The 17,517-nt window shown below is 45.3% G+C and overlaps 1 protein-coding gene across 1 annotated transcript in view; it reads left to right on the top strand.

Moving 5' to 3' along the window:
- Positions 1-17,517, top strand: part of tmod2 (tropomodulin 2) — a 50,774-nt gene that overhangs the window by 22,151 nt on the left and 11,106 nt on the right. The window contains 5 exon segments of the mRNA XM_065012407.1: positions 23-38; positions 41-94; positions 97-171; positions 15,697-15,819; positions 16,091-16,168. Coding sequence (XP_064868479.1) covers positions 23-38; positions 41-94; positions 97-171; positions 15,697-15,819; positions 16,091-16,168 — 346 coding nt within the window.

Here is a 17,517-nt window from a genome sequence, read left to right as displayed (position 1 = left end):
CCCTCTGTGTCTCCCCCCACAGAATGCATTGCTGCCAGCTCGATGCGTCAGAAGGACCACACAGTGAAAGCAGCCACCGGCCCCTACAGCAGAGAGAAAGTTTTCTGGAGAAGGAGGCCCTGGAGTATAAAGACAGAGATGATGTGGTGTCTTTCTCTGGAGAGAGGAAAGGTAGGAGGCCCTGGAGTATAAAGACAGAGATGATGTGTCTTTCTCTGGAGAGAGGAAAGGTAGGAGGCCCTGGAGTATAAAGACAGAGATGATGTGTGTCTTTCTCTGGAGAGAGGAAAGGTAGGAGGCCCTGGAGTATAAAGACAGAGATGATGTGTCTTTCTCTGGAGAGAGGAAAGGTAGGAGGCCCTGGAGTATAAAGACAGAGATGATGTGGTGTCTTTCTCTGGAGAGAGGAAAGGTAGGAGGCCCTGGAGTATAAAGACAGAGATGATGTGTCTTTCTCTGGAGAGAGGAAAGGTAGGAGGCCCTGAAGTATAAAGACAGAGATGATGTGGTGTCTTTCTCTGGAGAGAGGAAAGGTAGGAGGCCCTGGAGTATAAAGACAGAGATGATGTGGTGTCTTTTTCTGGAGAGAGGAAAGGTAGGAGGCCCTGGAGTATAAAGACAGAGATGATGTTGTGTCTTTCTCTGGAGAGAGGAAAGGTAGGAGGCCCTGGAGTATAAAGACAGAGATGATGTGGTGTCTTTCTCTGGAGAGAGGAAAGGTAGGAGGCCCTGGAGTATAAAGACAGAGATGATGTTGTCTTTCTCTGGAGCGAGGAAAGGTAGGAGGCCCAGTAGAAAAGTGGATTAATTGCCCCCAAAAGAAACACCAGCATGCTCTATCCCTTTAAAAGCGCATCATATATATATATATATATACACCATTATTTATATATTTATTTACTCTGACATCACTCGTTCTGGTATTGCTTTCGTTTTTTGCTGTTTGTTTTATGTGGTTATTGCTAGGTATTATTATTACACTGTTGGAGACAGAAACACCAGCATTACTACACTGTTGGAGACAGAAACACCAGCATTACTACACTGTTGGAGACAGAAACACCAGCATTACTACACTGTTGGAGACAGAAACACCAGCATTACTACACTGTTGGAGACAGAAACACCAGCATTACTACACTGTTGGAGCAGAAACACCAGCATTACTACACTGTTGGAGACAGAAACACCAGCATTACTACACTGTTGGAGACAGAAACACCAGCATTACTACACTGTTGGAGACAGAAACACCAGCATTACTACACTGTTGGAGACAGAAACACCAGCATTACTACACTGTTGGAGACAGAAACACCAGCATTACTACACTGTTGGAGATAGAAACACCAGTATTAATACACTGTTGGAGACAGAAACACCAGCATTACTACACTGTTGGAGACAGAAACACCAGCATTACTACACTGTTGGAGACAGAAACACCAGCATTACTACACTGTTGGAGACAGAAACACCAGCATTACTACACTGTTGGAGACAGAAACACCAGCATTACTACACTGTTGGAGACAGAAACACCAGCATTACTACACTGTTGGAGACAGAAACACCAGCATTACTACACTGTTGGAGACAGAAACACCAGCATTACTACACTGTTGGAGCAGAAACACCAGCATTACTACACTGTTGGAGACAGAAACACCAGCATTACTACACTGTTGGAGACAGAAACACCAGCATTACTACACTGTTGGAGACAGAAACACCAGCATTACTACACTGTTGGAGACAGAAACACCAGCATTACTACACTGTTGGAGACAGAAACACCAGCATTACTACACTGTTGGAGACAGAAACACCAGCATTACTACACTGTTGGAGACAGAAACACCAGCATTACTACACTGTTGGAGACAGAAACACCAGCATTACTACACTGTTGGAGACAGAAACACCAGCATTACTACACTGTTGGAGACAGAAACACCAGCATTACTACACTGTTGGAGACAGAAACACCAGCATTACTACACTGTTGGAGACAGAAACTGTGCATTGACCCATGAACTTGATTTGATGTAAATGATTATGCAGAAACTTCAATGTGATCAACTCTCTAAATACATGACTACATGACTGTGTCCTACACTGGAGGTGTTGGGGGTAACTAGACTGTTGGGGAAACGTTGGGGGTGACTAGGGGCGTTGGGGGTGACTAACACGTTGGGGGTGACTAGACGTTGGGGGGTGTTGGGGGTAACTGGAGCGTTACTGACACGTTGGGGGTGACTGGGGGCGTTTGACTAGAGGGGCGTTGGGGGTGACTAGGGCGTTGGGGGTGACTAGAGGCGTTGGGGGTGACTAGCAGGAGTTGGGGGTGACACCAGCATTTGGTGGAGTGTTGAAGGTGAAGGGCGTTTACTACACTGGGGGAAACACTAGAGGTGTTGGGGGACTGTTGGGGCAACTGGAGTGACGTTCTAACTTGATTTGATGTAAATGACTAGGAAACGTTGTGGGTGACAGAGGCGTCTAAATACATGACTACATGACTGTGTCCTACACTGGAGGTGTTGGGGGTAACTGTCTGACTGGGTCGTTACACACTGGGGGTGACTGGGGGCGTTGGGGGTGACTGGGGGCGTTGGGGACTGGGGGTGACCGGGGTTAGGGGTGACCGGGGCGTGGGGGAGGACCGGGCGTTGGGGGTGACCGGGCTGGTTGGAGGCGACCGGGGGGTTGGGGGCGATAGTGAGGAGACCTGGGGCGTTAATATGGGCGACCGGAGGAGGGGGCGTTGCGGGCAATGTTTGTGGTCTTGAAGGGAAGGCTCTGTTTCAGACAGGTGTGTATTGTATTGCAGGCATGTTGACTTTCTAAGTGTCAGCACCAGGTGTGTGTGTGTGTGTGTGTGTGTGTGAGAGAGAGATTGCTCTCAGCTGTAATCAGGCCACTGCTGAGTATGCAGGTATTACTAATGCATGTCTACTCTGGTCTTACACAATACACAGCTGAGAGAAGGGGAGGAGTGTGGGCTGGGGGAGGATGAGGTGGGCTGGGAGAGACAGGGAGAAGAATAGTGAGGGAGAAAAAAGCAATATGGTGGTATAGTCCAACTACATTACTGAGGGATTTCATTGGGCTTGGACACACACACACACACACACACACACACACACACTTCTGGGTAGGAATATGCCTTTCATAGCCTCAAGTACCAGTATGTATATAGAGCAGGGTTAGGGTTGTTACCTCCAGTATGTATATAGAGCAGGGTTAGGGTTGTTACCTCCAGTATGTATATAGAGCAGGGTTAGGGTTGTTACCTCCAGTATGTATATAGAGCAGGGTTAGGGTTGGTACCTCCAGTATGTATATAGAGCAGGGTTAGGGTTGTTACCTCCAGTATGTATATAGAGCAGGGTTAGGGTTGTTACCTCCAGTATGTATATAGAGCAGGGTTAGGGTTGTTACCTCCAGTATGTATATAGAGCAGGGTTAGGGTTGTTACCTCCAGTATGTATATAGAGCAGGGTTAGGGTTGTTACCTCCAGTATGTATATAGAGCAGGGTTAGGGTTGTTACCTCCAGTATGTATATAGAGCAGGGTTAGGGTTGTTACCTCCAGTATGTATATAGAGCAGGGTTAGGGTTGTTACCTCCAGTATGTATATAGAGCAGGGTTAGGGTTGTTACCTCCAGTATGTATATAGAGCAGGGTTAGGGTTGTTACCTCCAGTATGTATATAGAGCAGGGTTAGGGTTGTTACCTCCAGTACGTATATAGAGCAGGGTTAGGGTTGTTACCTCCAGTATGTATATAGAGCAGGGTTAGGGTTGTTATCTCCAGTATGTATATAGAGCAGGGTTAGGGTTGTTACCTCCAGTATGTATATAGAGCAGGGTTAGGGTTGTTACCTCCAGTATGTATATAGAGCAGGGTTAGGGTTGTTACCTCCAGTATATGTATATAGAGCAGGGTTAGGGTTGTTACCTCCAGTATGTATATAGAGCAGGGTTAGGGTTGTTATCTCCAGTATGTATATAGAGCAGGGTTAGGGTTGTTACCTCCAGTATGTATATAGAGCAGGGTTAGGGTTGTTACCTCCAGTATGTATATAGAGCAGGGTTAGGGTTGTTACCTCCAGTATGTATATAGAGCAGGGTTAGGGTTGTTATCTCCAGTACCAGTATGTATATAGAGCAGGGTTAGGGTTGTTATCTCCAGTATGTATATAGAGCAGGGTTAGGGTTGTTACCTCCAGTATGTATATAGAGCAGGGTTAGGGTTGTTACCTCCAGTATGTATATAGAGCAGGGTTAGGGTTGTTACCTCCAGTATGTATATAGAGCAGGGTTAGGGATGTTACCTCCAGTATGTATATAGAGCAGGGTTAGGGTTGTTACCTCCAGTATGTATATAGAGCAGGGTTAGGGTTGTTACCTCCAGTATGTATATAGAACAGGGTTAGGGTTGTTACCTCCAGTATGTATATAGAGCAGGGTTAGGGTTGTTATCTCCAGTATGTATATAGAGCAGGGTTAGGGATGTTCCCTCCAGTAGAGTTCCAGAACCATGATGTCATGACCCCTGATCTCTGAGGAGGAAGCCTGTCAGGAATCACCTCACACACATTCCTCTTCCCTCACCCCACTGTGTGTGTGGTGACAGACCATAGCAACAACTCTTGTTATCAGCAGGGGCTCATTTAATGAGTCTCGTGGAATTTACATTCGATTAGACCTGAAAAGTGATTTGTGTTTTACTTGTTGTATAAACACACCATAGTCACCAAAATCGGACTAAGTGGACTGGACAAGAGTTTCTGGAGAGATTTGAGAGCTTTTCAGTGATGAGCACAATTAATATTAGCAGCACAGATGTAAAACAGTCTAACTATGTTTATCTCTCCCCTTTAGTATAGAAAAGTAGTGCAGTTGTAGTCTCACTCAACCCTCCCACTTTCCCCACGGCGTTTTCATAGCCAAGTTCTGTAGCCAAGTCTCCCACTTCCTCAGAGAAAACGTCTTGATTCTCTTACCGCTCAAAAGATATTACCCATAACACCACCACTATGTATTGTATTGTTGTTGTGCCTCTCTCTTTCCCTCTCTAAAATGGCCCAATGTCTTCTTCATTTTGACAATAACTACAGTAAATCATTATTCAAAGGACTAAAATGTGACTTAAGTCTAAACTAAATCTGAAGTGTGCCAAAATGAACAGTGATCCACTGACTGACTCCCATTCTGTAACGGCCTGTAGAGAGACTCCATTCTGTAACAGCCTGTAGAGAGACTCCATTCTGTAACAGCCTGTAGAGACTCCATTCTGTAACAGCCTGTAGAGGACTCCATTCTGTAACAGCCTGTAGAGAGACTCCATTCTGTAACGGCCTGTCCATTCTGTAGAGACTCCATTCTGTAGAGAGAGGCTCCATTCTGTAACGGCCTGTAGAGACTCCATTCTGTAACGGCCTGTAGAGAGACTCCATTCTGTAACGGCCTGTAGAGAGACTCCATTCTGTAACGGCCTGTAGAGAGACTCCATTCTGTAACGGCCTGTAGACTCCATTCTGTAGAGACTCCATCTCCATTCTGTAACGGCCTGTAGAGACTCCATTCTGTAACGGCCTGTAGAGACTCCATTCTGTAACGGCCTGTAGAGACTCCATTCTGTAACGGCCTGTAGAGACTCCATTCTGTAACGGCCTGTAGAGACTCCATTCTGTAACGGCCTGTAGAGAGACTCCATTCTGTAACGGCCTGTAGAGAGACTCCATTCTGTAACGGCCTGTAGAGAGACTCCATTCTGTAACGGCCTGTAGAGAGACTCCATTCTGTAACGGCCTGTAGAGAGACTCCATTCTGTAACGGCCTGTAGAGAGACTCCTGTATTCCATTCTGTAACGGCCTGTAGAGAGACTCCATTCTGTAACGGCCTGTAGAGAGACTCCATTCTGTAACGGCCTGTAGAGAGACTCCATTCTGTAGAGAGGCTCCATTCTGTAACGGCCTGTAGAGAGGCTCCATTCTGTAACGGCCTGTAGAGAGGCTCCATTCTGTAACGGCCTGTAGAGAGACTCCATTCTGTAACAGCTGGTGAGAAATGACAGGAAAGGGTTGAGAAACAGTGTAGAGGGTTTGAGATGTGGCTATGACTGGACTCTATGTGGTTCTCTCTCTCACTCTTTGTCTCTCACTCTTTGTCTCTCACTCTTTCTCTCTCTCTCGCTCTCTTTGTCACTGTCTCTCTCTCGCTCTCATTGTCTCTCTTGCTCTCTTTGTCTCTCCCCCTCTCTCGCTCTTTCTCTCTCTCTTTCTCTCTCTTTCTCTTCTCTCTCTTTCTCTCTCTCGCTCTCTTTCTCTCTCTCGCTCTCTTGCTCTCTGTCTCTCTCTCGCTCTCTTTGTCTCTCCCTCTCTCTCTCTCTCTCTTTGTCTCTCTCTCTCTTTGTCTCTCCCCCTCTCTCTCTCTCTCTCTCTCTCTTTGTCTCTCTCTCTCTTTGTCTCTCTCTCTCTTTGTCTCTCTCTCTCTTTGTCTCTCTCTCGCTCTCTCTTTGTCTCTCGCTCTCTCTTTGTCTCTCGCTCTCTCTTTGTCTCTGTGTGTTTCTGTCTCACTCATTCTCTCTGGCTTGACTTCTCTTCCTGAAAGAGCCTTTAGACGGCCATTCTGTGTCGGTCCCTGTGGACAACAGTTTCAGTTACCCCCATTATAGACGGACACAGAGAGAAGCACCCAAGCTGCACCTAGAGTGTCTGTAGTACATACAACCTCACAGATATTTGACATGTAGGATACCACCTGTAGGGAAATGAGAAGGTCATACAGAGACAGTTGAACCACTGTGTGTTAACCAGAAGGCTGTGACTGTGGCTGTAAGTGCCGGGGATAGTAGACTAACTGTTAGCTGACTCTTCTCCAGAGGGCCTGACACAGGAAGTGGGGTGTTGTGGGTAATGGCTGTATTTACTGTTTAGAGGCTTTTCAGGAAGTGCCAAGGCCCCCTCGAGACTAGACCGGAGAGTAGGGGGGCACGGAGGGTGTTCTGTCAGAGGGGCGGCGGGGGAGGACCGAAGGACAATTAGATTTAAGTTTGAGTCATTTAGCAGACCCTGTTATTCAGAGCCACTTCTAGTAGTGACTGAATACATTCCCATGAAGGAAAGGGTCACTATCATTTCTTGTCTTTAAAGTGAGGGTGTTGGGGGCACAGAGGTTATTCTCCTTGAGGGAGTTGTGTGGCAGGAGAAGAGGGAGAGGGGCTACTGAAGGAAAAGGCTACTGTATATTTTTTTAGTGTGTTGAGGGGGAGGGTACTGATGGGGTTGTCTGGTACTGTATTTAATATACAGTACTTCATATACAGTATTTCATATACAGTACTTCATATACAGTACTTCATATACAGTATTTCATATACAGTACTTCATATACAGTACTTCATATACAGTACTTCATATACAGTACTTCATATAGAGTATTTCATATACAGTACTTCATATACAGTACTTCATATACAGTACTTCATATACAGTACTTCATATACAGTACTTCAGATACAGTACTTCAGATACAGTATTTCATATACAGTACTTCATATACAGTACTTCATATACAGTACTTCATATACAGTATTTTATATACAGTACTTCAGATACAGTATTTCATATACAGTACTTCATATACAGTACTAGTCAAACGTTTGGACACCACTACTCATTTAAAGGTTTTTGCTGTTTTCTACACTACAATAATAGTGAAGACATAAACTATTAAATAACACAAAATATAAAATATATTTTGATTTGTTTACCACTTGTTGGTTACTACATGATTCCATATGTGTTATTTCATAGTTTTGATGTCTTTTCTACAATTAAGGGTTATTCTATATTTTTTTTAAACTATTTTCTAAATTGTAGAATAGTTTTTCTTAAATATAGAAAAACCCTTGAATGAGTAGGTGTTCCAAACTGTTGACTGATAACTGTTGACTGGTTAACTGTTGACTGGTTAACTGTTGACTGGTTAACTGTTGACTGGTTAACTGTTTAACTGTTGACTGGTTAACTGTTGACTGGTTAACTGTTGACTGGTTAACTGTTGACTGGTTAACTGTTGACTGGTTAACTGTTGACTGGTTAACTGTTGACTGGTTAACTGTTGACTGGTTAACTGTTGACTGGTTAACTGTTGACTGGACTGGTTAACTGTTGACTGGTTGTTGACTGGTAACTGTTGACTGGTTAACTGTTGACTGGTTAACTGTTGACTGGTTAACTGTTGACTGGTTAACTGTTGACTGGTTAACTGTTGACTGGTTGACTGGTAACTGTTGACTGGTTAACTGTTGACTGGTTAACTGTTGACTGGGTAAACTGTTGACTGGTTAACTGTTGACTGGTTAACTGTTGACTGGTTAACTGTTGACTGGCGTTTGTTGACTGGTTAACTGTTGACTTTGTTGACTGGTTAACTGTTGACTTTAACTGTTGACTGGTGAACTGGACTGGTTAACTGTTGACTGGTTAACTGTTGACTGGTTAACTGTTGACTGGTTAACTGTTGACTGGTTAACTGTTGACTGGCGTTTAACTGTTGACTGGGTAACTGTTGACTGTTGACTGACTGTTTGACTGACTGTTGACTGGTAACTGTTGACTGTTGACTGGTTAACGTTGACTGACTGTTGACTGGTTAACTGTTGACTGGTAACTGTTGACTGGTTAACTGTTGACTGGTTAACTGTTGACTGGTAACTGTTGACTGTTAACTGTTGACTGGCGTTTGTTGACTGGCGGTTAACTGTTGACTGGTTGACTGGCGTTTGTTGACTGTTGACTGGCGTTTGTTGACTGTTGACTGGCGTTTGTTGACTGTTGACTGATTAACTGTTGACTGTTGACTGATTAACTGTTGACTGGTTAACTGGTGACTGGTTAACTGTTGACTGGTAACTGGTTAACTGTTGACTGGTAACTGGTTAACTGTTGACTGGTAACTGGTTAACTGTTGACTGGTAACTGGTTAACTGTTGACTGGTAACTGGTTAACTGTTGACTGGTAACTGGTTAACTGTTGACTGGTAACTGGTTAACTGTTGACTGGTAACTGGTTAACTGTTGACTGGTTAACTGTTGACTGGTAACTGTAAAGGATTACGTGCTGATGGGGTTGGGGAGAATAGCATCCTCAGTATGTAGCTGTGTGTTGTAACGTCTGGTAACTGTAAAGGATTACGTGCTGATGGGGTTGGGGAGAATAGCATCCTCAGTATGTAGCTGTGTGTTGTAACGTCTGGTAACTGTAAAGGTTTATGTGCTGATGGGGTTGGGGAGAATAGCATCCTCAGTATGTAGCTGTGTGTTGTAACGTCTGGTAACTGTAAAGGATTACGTGCTGATGGGGTTGGGGAGAATAGCATCCTCAGTATGTAGCTGTGTGTTGTAACGTCTGGTAACTGTAAAGGATTACGTGCTGATGGGGTTGGGGAGAATAGCATCCTCAGTATGTAGCTGTGTGTTGTAACGTCTGGTAACTGTAAAGGATTATGTGCTGATGGGGTTAGGGAGAATAGCAGCCTCAGTATGTAGCTGTGTGTTGTAACGTCTGGTAACTGTAAAGGATTACGTGCTGATGGGGTTGGGGAGAATAGCATCCTCAGTATGTAGCTGTGTGTTGTAACGTCTGGTAACTGTAAAGGATTACGTGCTGATGGGGTTAGGGAGAATAGCAGCCTCAGTATGTAGCTGTGTGTTGTAACGTCTGGCCAACAAGTGAGTTGCCCCCAGCAGCAGCATAGAGGAGTTTAGACTTTACTCTCTGTTCCGTGACTTCCTGTCTCTTTCCTTCTGCTGCTGCTGGGTTCCCATGGCAATGCCTCCGGGGCCCGACTGAAGGAGGGAGAGAGACGGGGAGGGAGGGAGAAAAGAGAGCGAGACGAGCGAGAGATGCAGACGGTCTTCTCTCCTCAGTCTGATGAAGATCTCCAGCTGTGTTATGTAAAGATGTCTGCTCTCTGTCACACACACACACACACACACACACACACACACACACACACACCCCGAGACAAAGCAAGACAAAGCAGAAGGGTTCATGGGTAGACGGTACACAGGACAGACAGAAATAGCAGCAACCAGACAGAGCAGAGTAGAACACACTGTACCACTTAGATACAGTCCATCCTGCAGTAGAACACACTGTACCACTTAGATACAGTCCATCCTGCAGTAGAACACACTGTACCACTTAGATACAGTCCATCCTGCAGTAGAGCACACTGTACCACTTAGATACAGTCCATCCTGCAGTAGAACACACTGTACCACTTAGATACAGTCCATCCTGCAGTAGAACACACTGTACCACTTAGATACAGTCCATCCTGCAGTAGAACACACTGTACCGCTTAGATACAGTCCATCCTGCAGTAGAACACACTGTACCACTTAGATACAGTCCATCCTGCAGTAGAACACACTACCACTTAGATACAGTCCATCCTGCAGTAGAACACACTACCACTTAGATACAGTCCATCCTGCAGTAGAACACACTGTACCACTTAGATACAGTCCATCCTGCAGTAGAACACACTGTACCACTTAGATACAGTCCATCCTGCAGTAGAACACACTGTACCACTTAGATACAGTCCATCCTGCAGTAGAACACACTGTACCACTTAGATACAGTCCATCCTGCAGTAGAACACACTGTACCACTTAGATACAGTCCATCCTGCAGTAGAACACACTGTACCACTTAGATACAGTCCATCCTGCAGTAGAACACACTGTACCGCTTAGATACAGTCCATCCTGCAGTAGAACACACTGTACCACTTAGATACAGTCCATCCTGCAGTAGAACACACTGTACCACTTAGATACAGTCCATCCTGCAGTAGAACACACTGTACCACTTAGATACAGTCCATCCTGCAGTAGAACACACTGTACCACTTAGATACAGTCCATCCTGCAGTAGAACACACTGTACCACTTAGATACAGTCCATCCTGCAGTAGAACACACTGTACCACTTAGATACAGTCCATCCTGCAGTAGAACACACTGTACCACTTAGATACAGTCCATCCTGCAGTAGAACACACTGTACCACTTAGATACAGTCCATCCTGCAGTAGAACACACTGTACCACTTAGATACAGTCCATCCTGCAGTAGAACACACTGTACCACTTAGATACAGTCCATCCTGCAGTAGAACACACTGTACCACTTAGATACAGTCCATCCTGCAGTAGAACACACTGTACCACTTAGATACAGTCCATCCTGCAGTAGAACACACTGTACCACTTAGATACAGTCCATCCTGCAGTAGAACACACTGTACCACTTAGATACTTGTCCATCCTGTTGGTAGAACACACTGTACCACTTAGATACAGTCCATCCTGCAGTAGAACACACTGTACCACTTAGATACAGTCCATCCTGCAGTAGAACACACTGTACCACTTAGATACAGTCCATCCTGCAGTAGAACACACTGTACCACTTAGATACAGTCCATCCTGCAGTAGAACACACTGTACCACTTAGATACAGTCCATCCTGCAGTAGAACACACTGTACCACTTAGATACAGTCCATCCTGCAGTAGAACACACTCTAGCCCCCTCCTTTGCTCTCTCTAGCCCCTTCCTTTGCTCCCTCTAGCCCCCTCCTTCTCTCTCTCTAGCCCTCTCTCTCTCTCTGTGTGTCTTGTCTCTGGCTCTGTTGGTGTGTTCTCTAAAGACCGCTGTAGTAGACACACATTAGGCACTAGGAGTTAGCATTATGGATAAAACAACCTCAGAACGAGTTGGAGCAGCTAATATACATTAGCCGCTAGGAGTTAGCATTATGGATAAAACAACCTCAGAACGAGTTGGAGCAGCTAATATACATTAGCCGCTAGGAGTTAGCATTATGGATAAAACAACCTCAGAATGAGTTGGAGCAGCTAATATACGTTAGCCACTAGGAGTTAGCGTTATGGATAAAATGACCTCCGATTGAGTTGGAGCAGCTAATATACGTTAGCCACTAGGAGTTAGCATTATGGATAAAACGACCTCAGAATGAGTTGGAGCAGCTAATATACGTTAGCCACTAGGAGTTAGCATTATGGATAAAACGACCTCAGAACGATTTGAAGCAGCTAATATACATTAGCCGCTAGGAGTTAGCATTATGGATAAAACAACCTCTACAGACCCCAGAGCAGAAACATCATGACATCAATCTCAACACAGCTCAGAGAAAATGAACTAAACAAGACAAGTACATGAGTAATGGAAATGTCTTGTGTGTGTTCATTGGTAAGATATGGGTTCTGGGGTGTGTGCTCTGGTTCGCTGGTGGTGATGTCATTCCTAGGTACAGTAATTACAGACTGCTGTATAGATATGCAGGCAGAGAGAGTGAGAGCACGGAAAATGTGTGTAATGGGAAATAGAATACTGTGTGTGTGTGTGTGTGTGTGAGAGAGACATGAAACATTGACTAATGTAGTGTTAGTTCAAATAGACATAATTGAGAATTCAATAATGATAGCTCCCCTGGGTTCAACACTAGACTGGCACACACACCTGACAACACTAGTAGAGTCACCTGAATCTCCCTGGGTTCAACACTAGCGTCCTGAATCTCCCCTGGGTTCAACACTTTATGGGTCCTGAATCTCCCTGGGTTCAATACTAACCCGGTCCAGATCTCCCCTGGGTTCAACACTAGCAGGGTCCTGTGTCTCCCCTGGGTTCAACACCCGATGGGTCCTGGATCTCCCCTGGGTCCAACACTTGGCGTGGGTCCTGATCTCCCTGGGTTCAACACTAGTAGAGTCCTGAATCTCCCCTGGGTTCAACACTAGTAGAGTCCTGAATCTCCCCTGGGTCCAACACTAGTAGAGTCCTGAATCTCCCCTGGGTTCAACACTAGCAGGGTCCTGAATCTCCCCTGGGTTCAACACTAGATGGGTCCTGAATCTCCCCTGGGTTCAACACTAGATGGGTCCTGAATCACCCCTGGGTTCAACACTAGTAGAGTCCTGTATCTCCCCTGGGTTCAACACTAGTAGAGTCCTGTATCTCCCCTGGGTTCAACACTAGATGGGTCCTGAATCTCCCCTGGGTTCAACACTAGATGGGTCCTGTATCTCCCCTGGGTTCAACACTAGCAGGGTCCTGAATCTCCCCTGGGTTCAACACTAGATGGGTCCTGAATCTCCCCTGGGTTCAACACTAGCAGGGTCCTGAATCTCCCCTGGGTTCAACACTAGCAGGGTCCTGTATCTCCCCTGGGTTCAACACTAGATGGGTCCTGAATCTCCCCTGGGTTCAACACTAGCAGGGTCCTGAATCGCCCCTGGGTTCAACACTAGCAGGGTCCTGAATCTCCCCTGGGTTCAACACTAGATGGGTCCTGAATCTCCCCTGGGTCCAACACTAGTAGAGTCCTGAATCTCCCCTGGGTTCAACACTAGATGGGTCCTGAATCCTGGAATCTTCTAAGTGGGATTTTGGGAAAGTTCCTCGGGTTTCGCAACTCTAGACTCTAAAGCAGGGATGGGCAACTGGCAGATCAATCTCGCCCCCCCCCCCGTCGGTGTCTCAACTTACTGTTGACAGTTAGATAAGTAGAATACACAAGTTGCAATTTCTAAATTTGGTTGTGCATAAGCAGTTTTTCTGCTTATGTCATTCACTGATAGTCAGTCAGTTAGCCCATGTCAGCAAACACACATGTTTTGGCTGCTAAGTTAGTTTTGCGGGCAGCTATCATGGTTGAATTTGTTATCATGGTTGAATTACCGGCCGGAGGACACACTGTACCATTTAGATTTTTGGTAGTTAGTCTCACTCAGATATCATATTAAAAACTGCAAACATTTCTCCTTCATCCTATGGCTAGATGTGGTGAAAAAAATATACACAGACTAAAGATTAAGTAGAAAATAGATCAATAAAACCCTTCTTCAAAACATCTAACTGAATGTAGATTTGAGAATGGGCCATTGGGACCATTTCTTTATACATTGAGTGTTATTATGACATTATTTGTAACAATGCAGAGTTTGTTTCAGGAGCAAAAGGGGTCTTGGGGGCTCCCGAGTGGTGCAGTGGTCTAAGGGAATGTTTGAGGTGTCACTACAGACCTGGGTTTGATCCCAGGCTGTGTCACAACTGACTGTGACCAGGAGTCCCATAGGCCTAGCGTTGTCCGGGTTAGTGGAGGGTTTGACCAGGGTGGCTTTAGATGGCTTATTGTGCTCTAGCGACTCCTTATGGCGGGCCGGGCACCTGCAGGCTGACTTCGATTGTCAGTTGAATGGTGTTTCCTCCGACACATTGGTGCGGCTGGGTTAAGCTGACAGGTGTTATTTTGGCAAGTCATGTTTCGGAGGACGCATGATTCAACCTTTGCCTTTCCCGAACCAGTTGGGAAGTTGCAGCAATGAGACAAGATCGGGAATTGGATATGATGAAATTGGGGTGAGAAAGGGTGGTGGAACGAGAGAGAGAGAGAAAAGGGGGCATCTGTACAGCTGAGTTCTGTCCGGGGCCCTGGGCAAGAATATTTGAGGCTCCCATCTTGGCGGTCGAGAAAACATTTAGTGGTTTTAAAGCTAATTTCCTACAATTCTACACATTTTGACATGACTGATGTTGTGTTCTTATGCTCCAAACATATTAACAAAATCAATGACGGTCTGATTGTCTAGCTTTTATTTTGATAATTGGAAGTCCTCAAAGATTATTGTTATTATAGGCTATTTAAAATATATATATATCCATTTTGTATTTGGTTTAGTAGTTTTAGTTTACCCTGAAAGCGTTTTAACATCCCAAGTAGTTTTGGAACCACTGCTGAGGATGGGAGGAGAAAACGATCCATCTCCAAGTTAAAGGGCTACTTGGGGATTTTAACAACGAGGCACTTTTTTCTACGTCCCCAGGGTAACTAGCGGATACCAGTTTTATGTCTCTGTGTCCAGTATGAAGGAAGTTGGAGCTAACCAGCGGCAGATACCCATAGACTTCGTCATTGTGCTAACGCTAGTTAGCAACTTCCTTCAAACTGCACGGTGGGGACATAAAAATGATATCAGTGAGTTCATCAGACTCCCTTTCAACTCCAGCTACTACTAACTTATTGGTTGTTGTTTCATATGCGGTATTGACTATATTGATGAGTTTATTAGCAGGGGTGATTGTTTATCTGTCTCTCTGGACATGAAAAATAAACAGTGGTTCTCTGGCTGACCGCCTTCGCTTCTGCAGTGCATTGTGGTCCTTCCTGTGTCAGCTGGGGAATGACCTGTACAGAAGAGACCAGAGGGTCAACAGGAAGTTGGATACATCTGCCTAGTCAGGTTCTCACTCTTCTCTCCCGTTCCCTCTCTCCCTTTCCCTCTCTCCCATCTCCTCTCTCTCTCTTTCCCTCTCTCCTATCTCCTCTCTCTCTCCCTTTCCCTCTCTCCCATCTCCTCTCTCTCTCTCTCCCTTTCCCTCTCTCCCATCTCCTCTCTCTCTCTCTCTCTCTCTCCCATCTCCTCTCTCTCTCCCTTTCCGTATCTCCTCTCTCTCTCTCTCTCTCTCTCTCTCTCTCTCTCTCTCTCTCCCCATCTCTCTCTCTCTCCCATCCCCTCCCCCTTTCCCCCTCTCCCATCTCTCTCCCATATCTTCCCTCTCGCTCTGCCTCTCTCTGTAGGCAAGGCATTTGTTCCCAAGCAGCGGCCCATCGAGTCTCGTCAGGAAGAGGTAACGACCCTTGACCCGGAACTGGAAGAGGCCCTGTCCAGTGCTACCGACACTGAACTCTGTGACCTGGCAGGTAAGGGGGAGGGGGTAGGTAGGTAGGCTGTCTTCTTAGGGACAGAGACACACACAGCCTCGGTCTCTCTGTCTCTCTCTGTCTCTGTCTCTCTGTCTCTCACTGTCTCTCTCTCTCTCTCTACGTTAGAAGGATCTGTGTATCTTACTGTCTCCAGTCTCTCCAAGGACAGCTAAATGCTAAATACAGGAGTCTTTTTCATACACACTGTCAGCCAGGCTTGTCCCATGGTACACACACACTAAGCCTGTTGTTGTGTGTTTGTCCACAGCCATCCTAGGTGTCCATACCCTGGTGACCAGCACCCAGAGCTACGATGGAACCAGCAGTAAAGACGGAGGATACAACAGTGAGTACACAACCACAATGTAACCATTACACAACCGCAATGTAACCACAACACAACCGCAATGTAACCACTACACAACCACAATGTAACCATTACACAACCGCAATGTAACCACTACACAACCGCAATGTAAACACTACACAACCGCAATGTAAACACTACACAACCACAATGTAACCATTACACAACCACAATGTAACCATTACACAACCACAATGTAACCATTACACAACCACAATGTAACCACTACACAACCACAATGTAACCACTACACAACCACAATGTAACCACTACACAACCACAATGTAACCATTACACAACCACAATGTAACCACTACACAACCACAATGTAACCACTACACAACCACAATGTAACCATTACACAACCACAATGTAACCATTACACAACCACAATGTAACCATTACACAACCACCAACCACAATGTAACCATTACACAACCACAATGTAACCATTACACAACCACAATGTAACCACTACACAACCACAATGTAACCACTACACAACCACAATGTAACCACTACACAACCACAATGTAACCACTACACAACCACAATGTAACCACTACACAACCACAATGAAACCACTACACAACCACAATGAAACCATTACACAACCACAATGTAACAATAACACAACCACAATGAAACCATTACACAACCACAATGAAACCATTACACAACCGCAACGTAACCATAACACAACCGCAACGTAACCATAACACAACCGCAATGTAACCGCAACACAACCGCAATGTAACCACAACACAACCTCAATGTAACCACAACACAACCACAACGTAACCACAACACAACCGCAATGTAACCACAATGTAACCATAACACAACACAACCACAATGTAACCACAACACAACCACAATGTAACCGCAACACAACTGCAACGTAACCTCAACGTAACCTCAATGCAACCCCAACGTAAACACAGTTACCACCATGTAACCATAACACAACCACAACACAACCACCATGTAACCATAACACAACCACAACACAACCACCATGTAACCTCAACACAACCACAATGTAACCATAACACAACCACCATGTAACCATAACACAACAGCAACGTAACCACAACATAACCTCCATGCAACCCCAACGTAAACACAGTTACCACCATGTAACCGCTACACTACTAACCCCAACATAACCAGGGTTATATTTGTAACCGCTACACTACTAACCCCAACATAACCAGGGTTATATTTGTAACCTCTACACTACTAACCCCAACATAACCAGGGTTATATTTGTAACCGCTACACTACTAACCCCAACATAACCAGGGTTATATTTGTAACCGCTACAC

The sequence above is a fragment of the Oncorhynchus nerka genome, linkage group LG27, assembly GCF_034236695.1.
Source record: "Oncorhynchus nerka isolate Pitt River linkage group LG27, Oner_Uvic_2.0, whole genome shotgun sequence".
Classification (NCBI taxonomy): Eukaryota; Metazoa; Chordata; class Actinopteri; order Salmoniformes; family Salmonidae; genus Oncorhynchus; species Oncorhynchus nerka.
The sequence above is the reverse complement of the archived record's forward strand: the minus strand, read 5'-3'. Positions and strand labels throughout refer to the sequence as shown.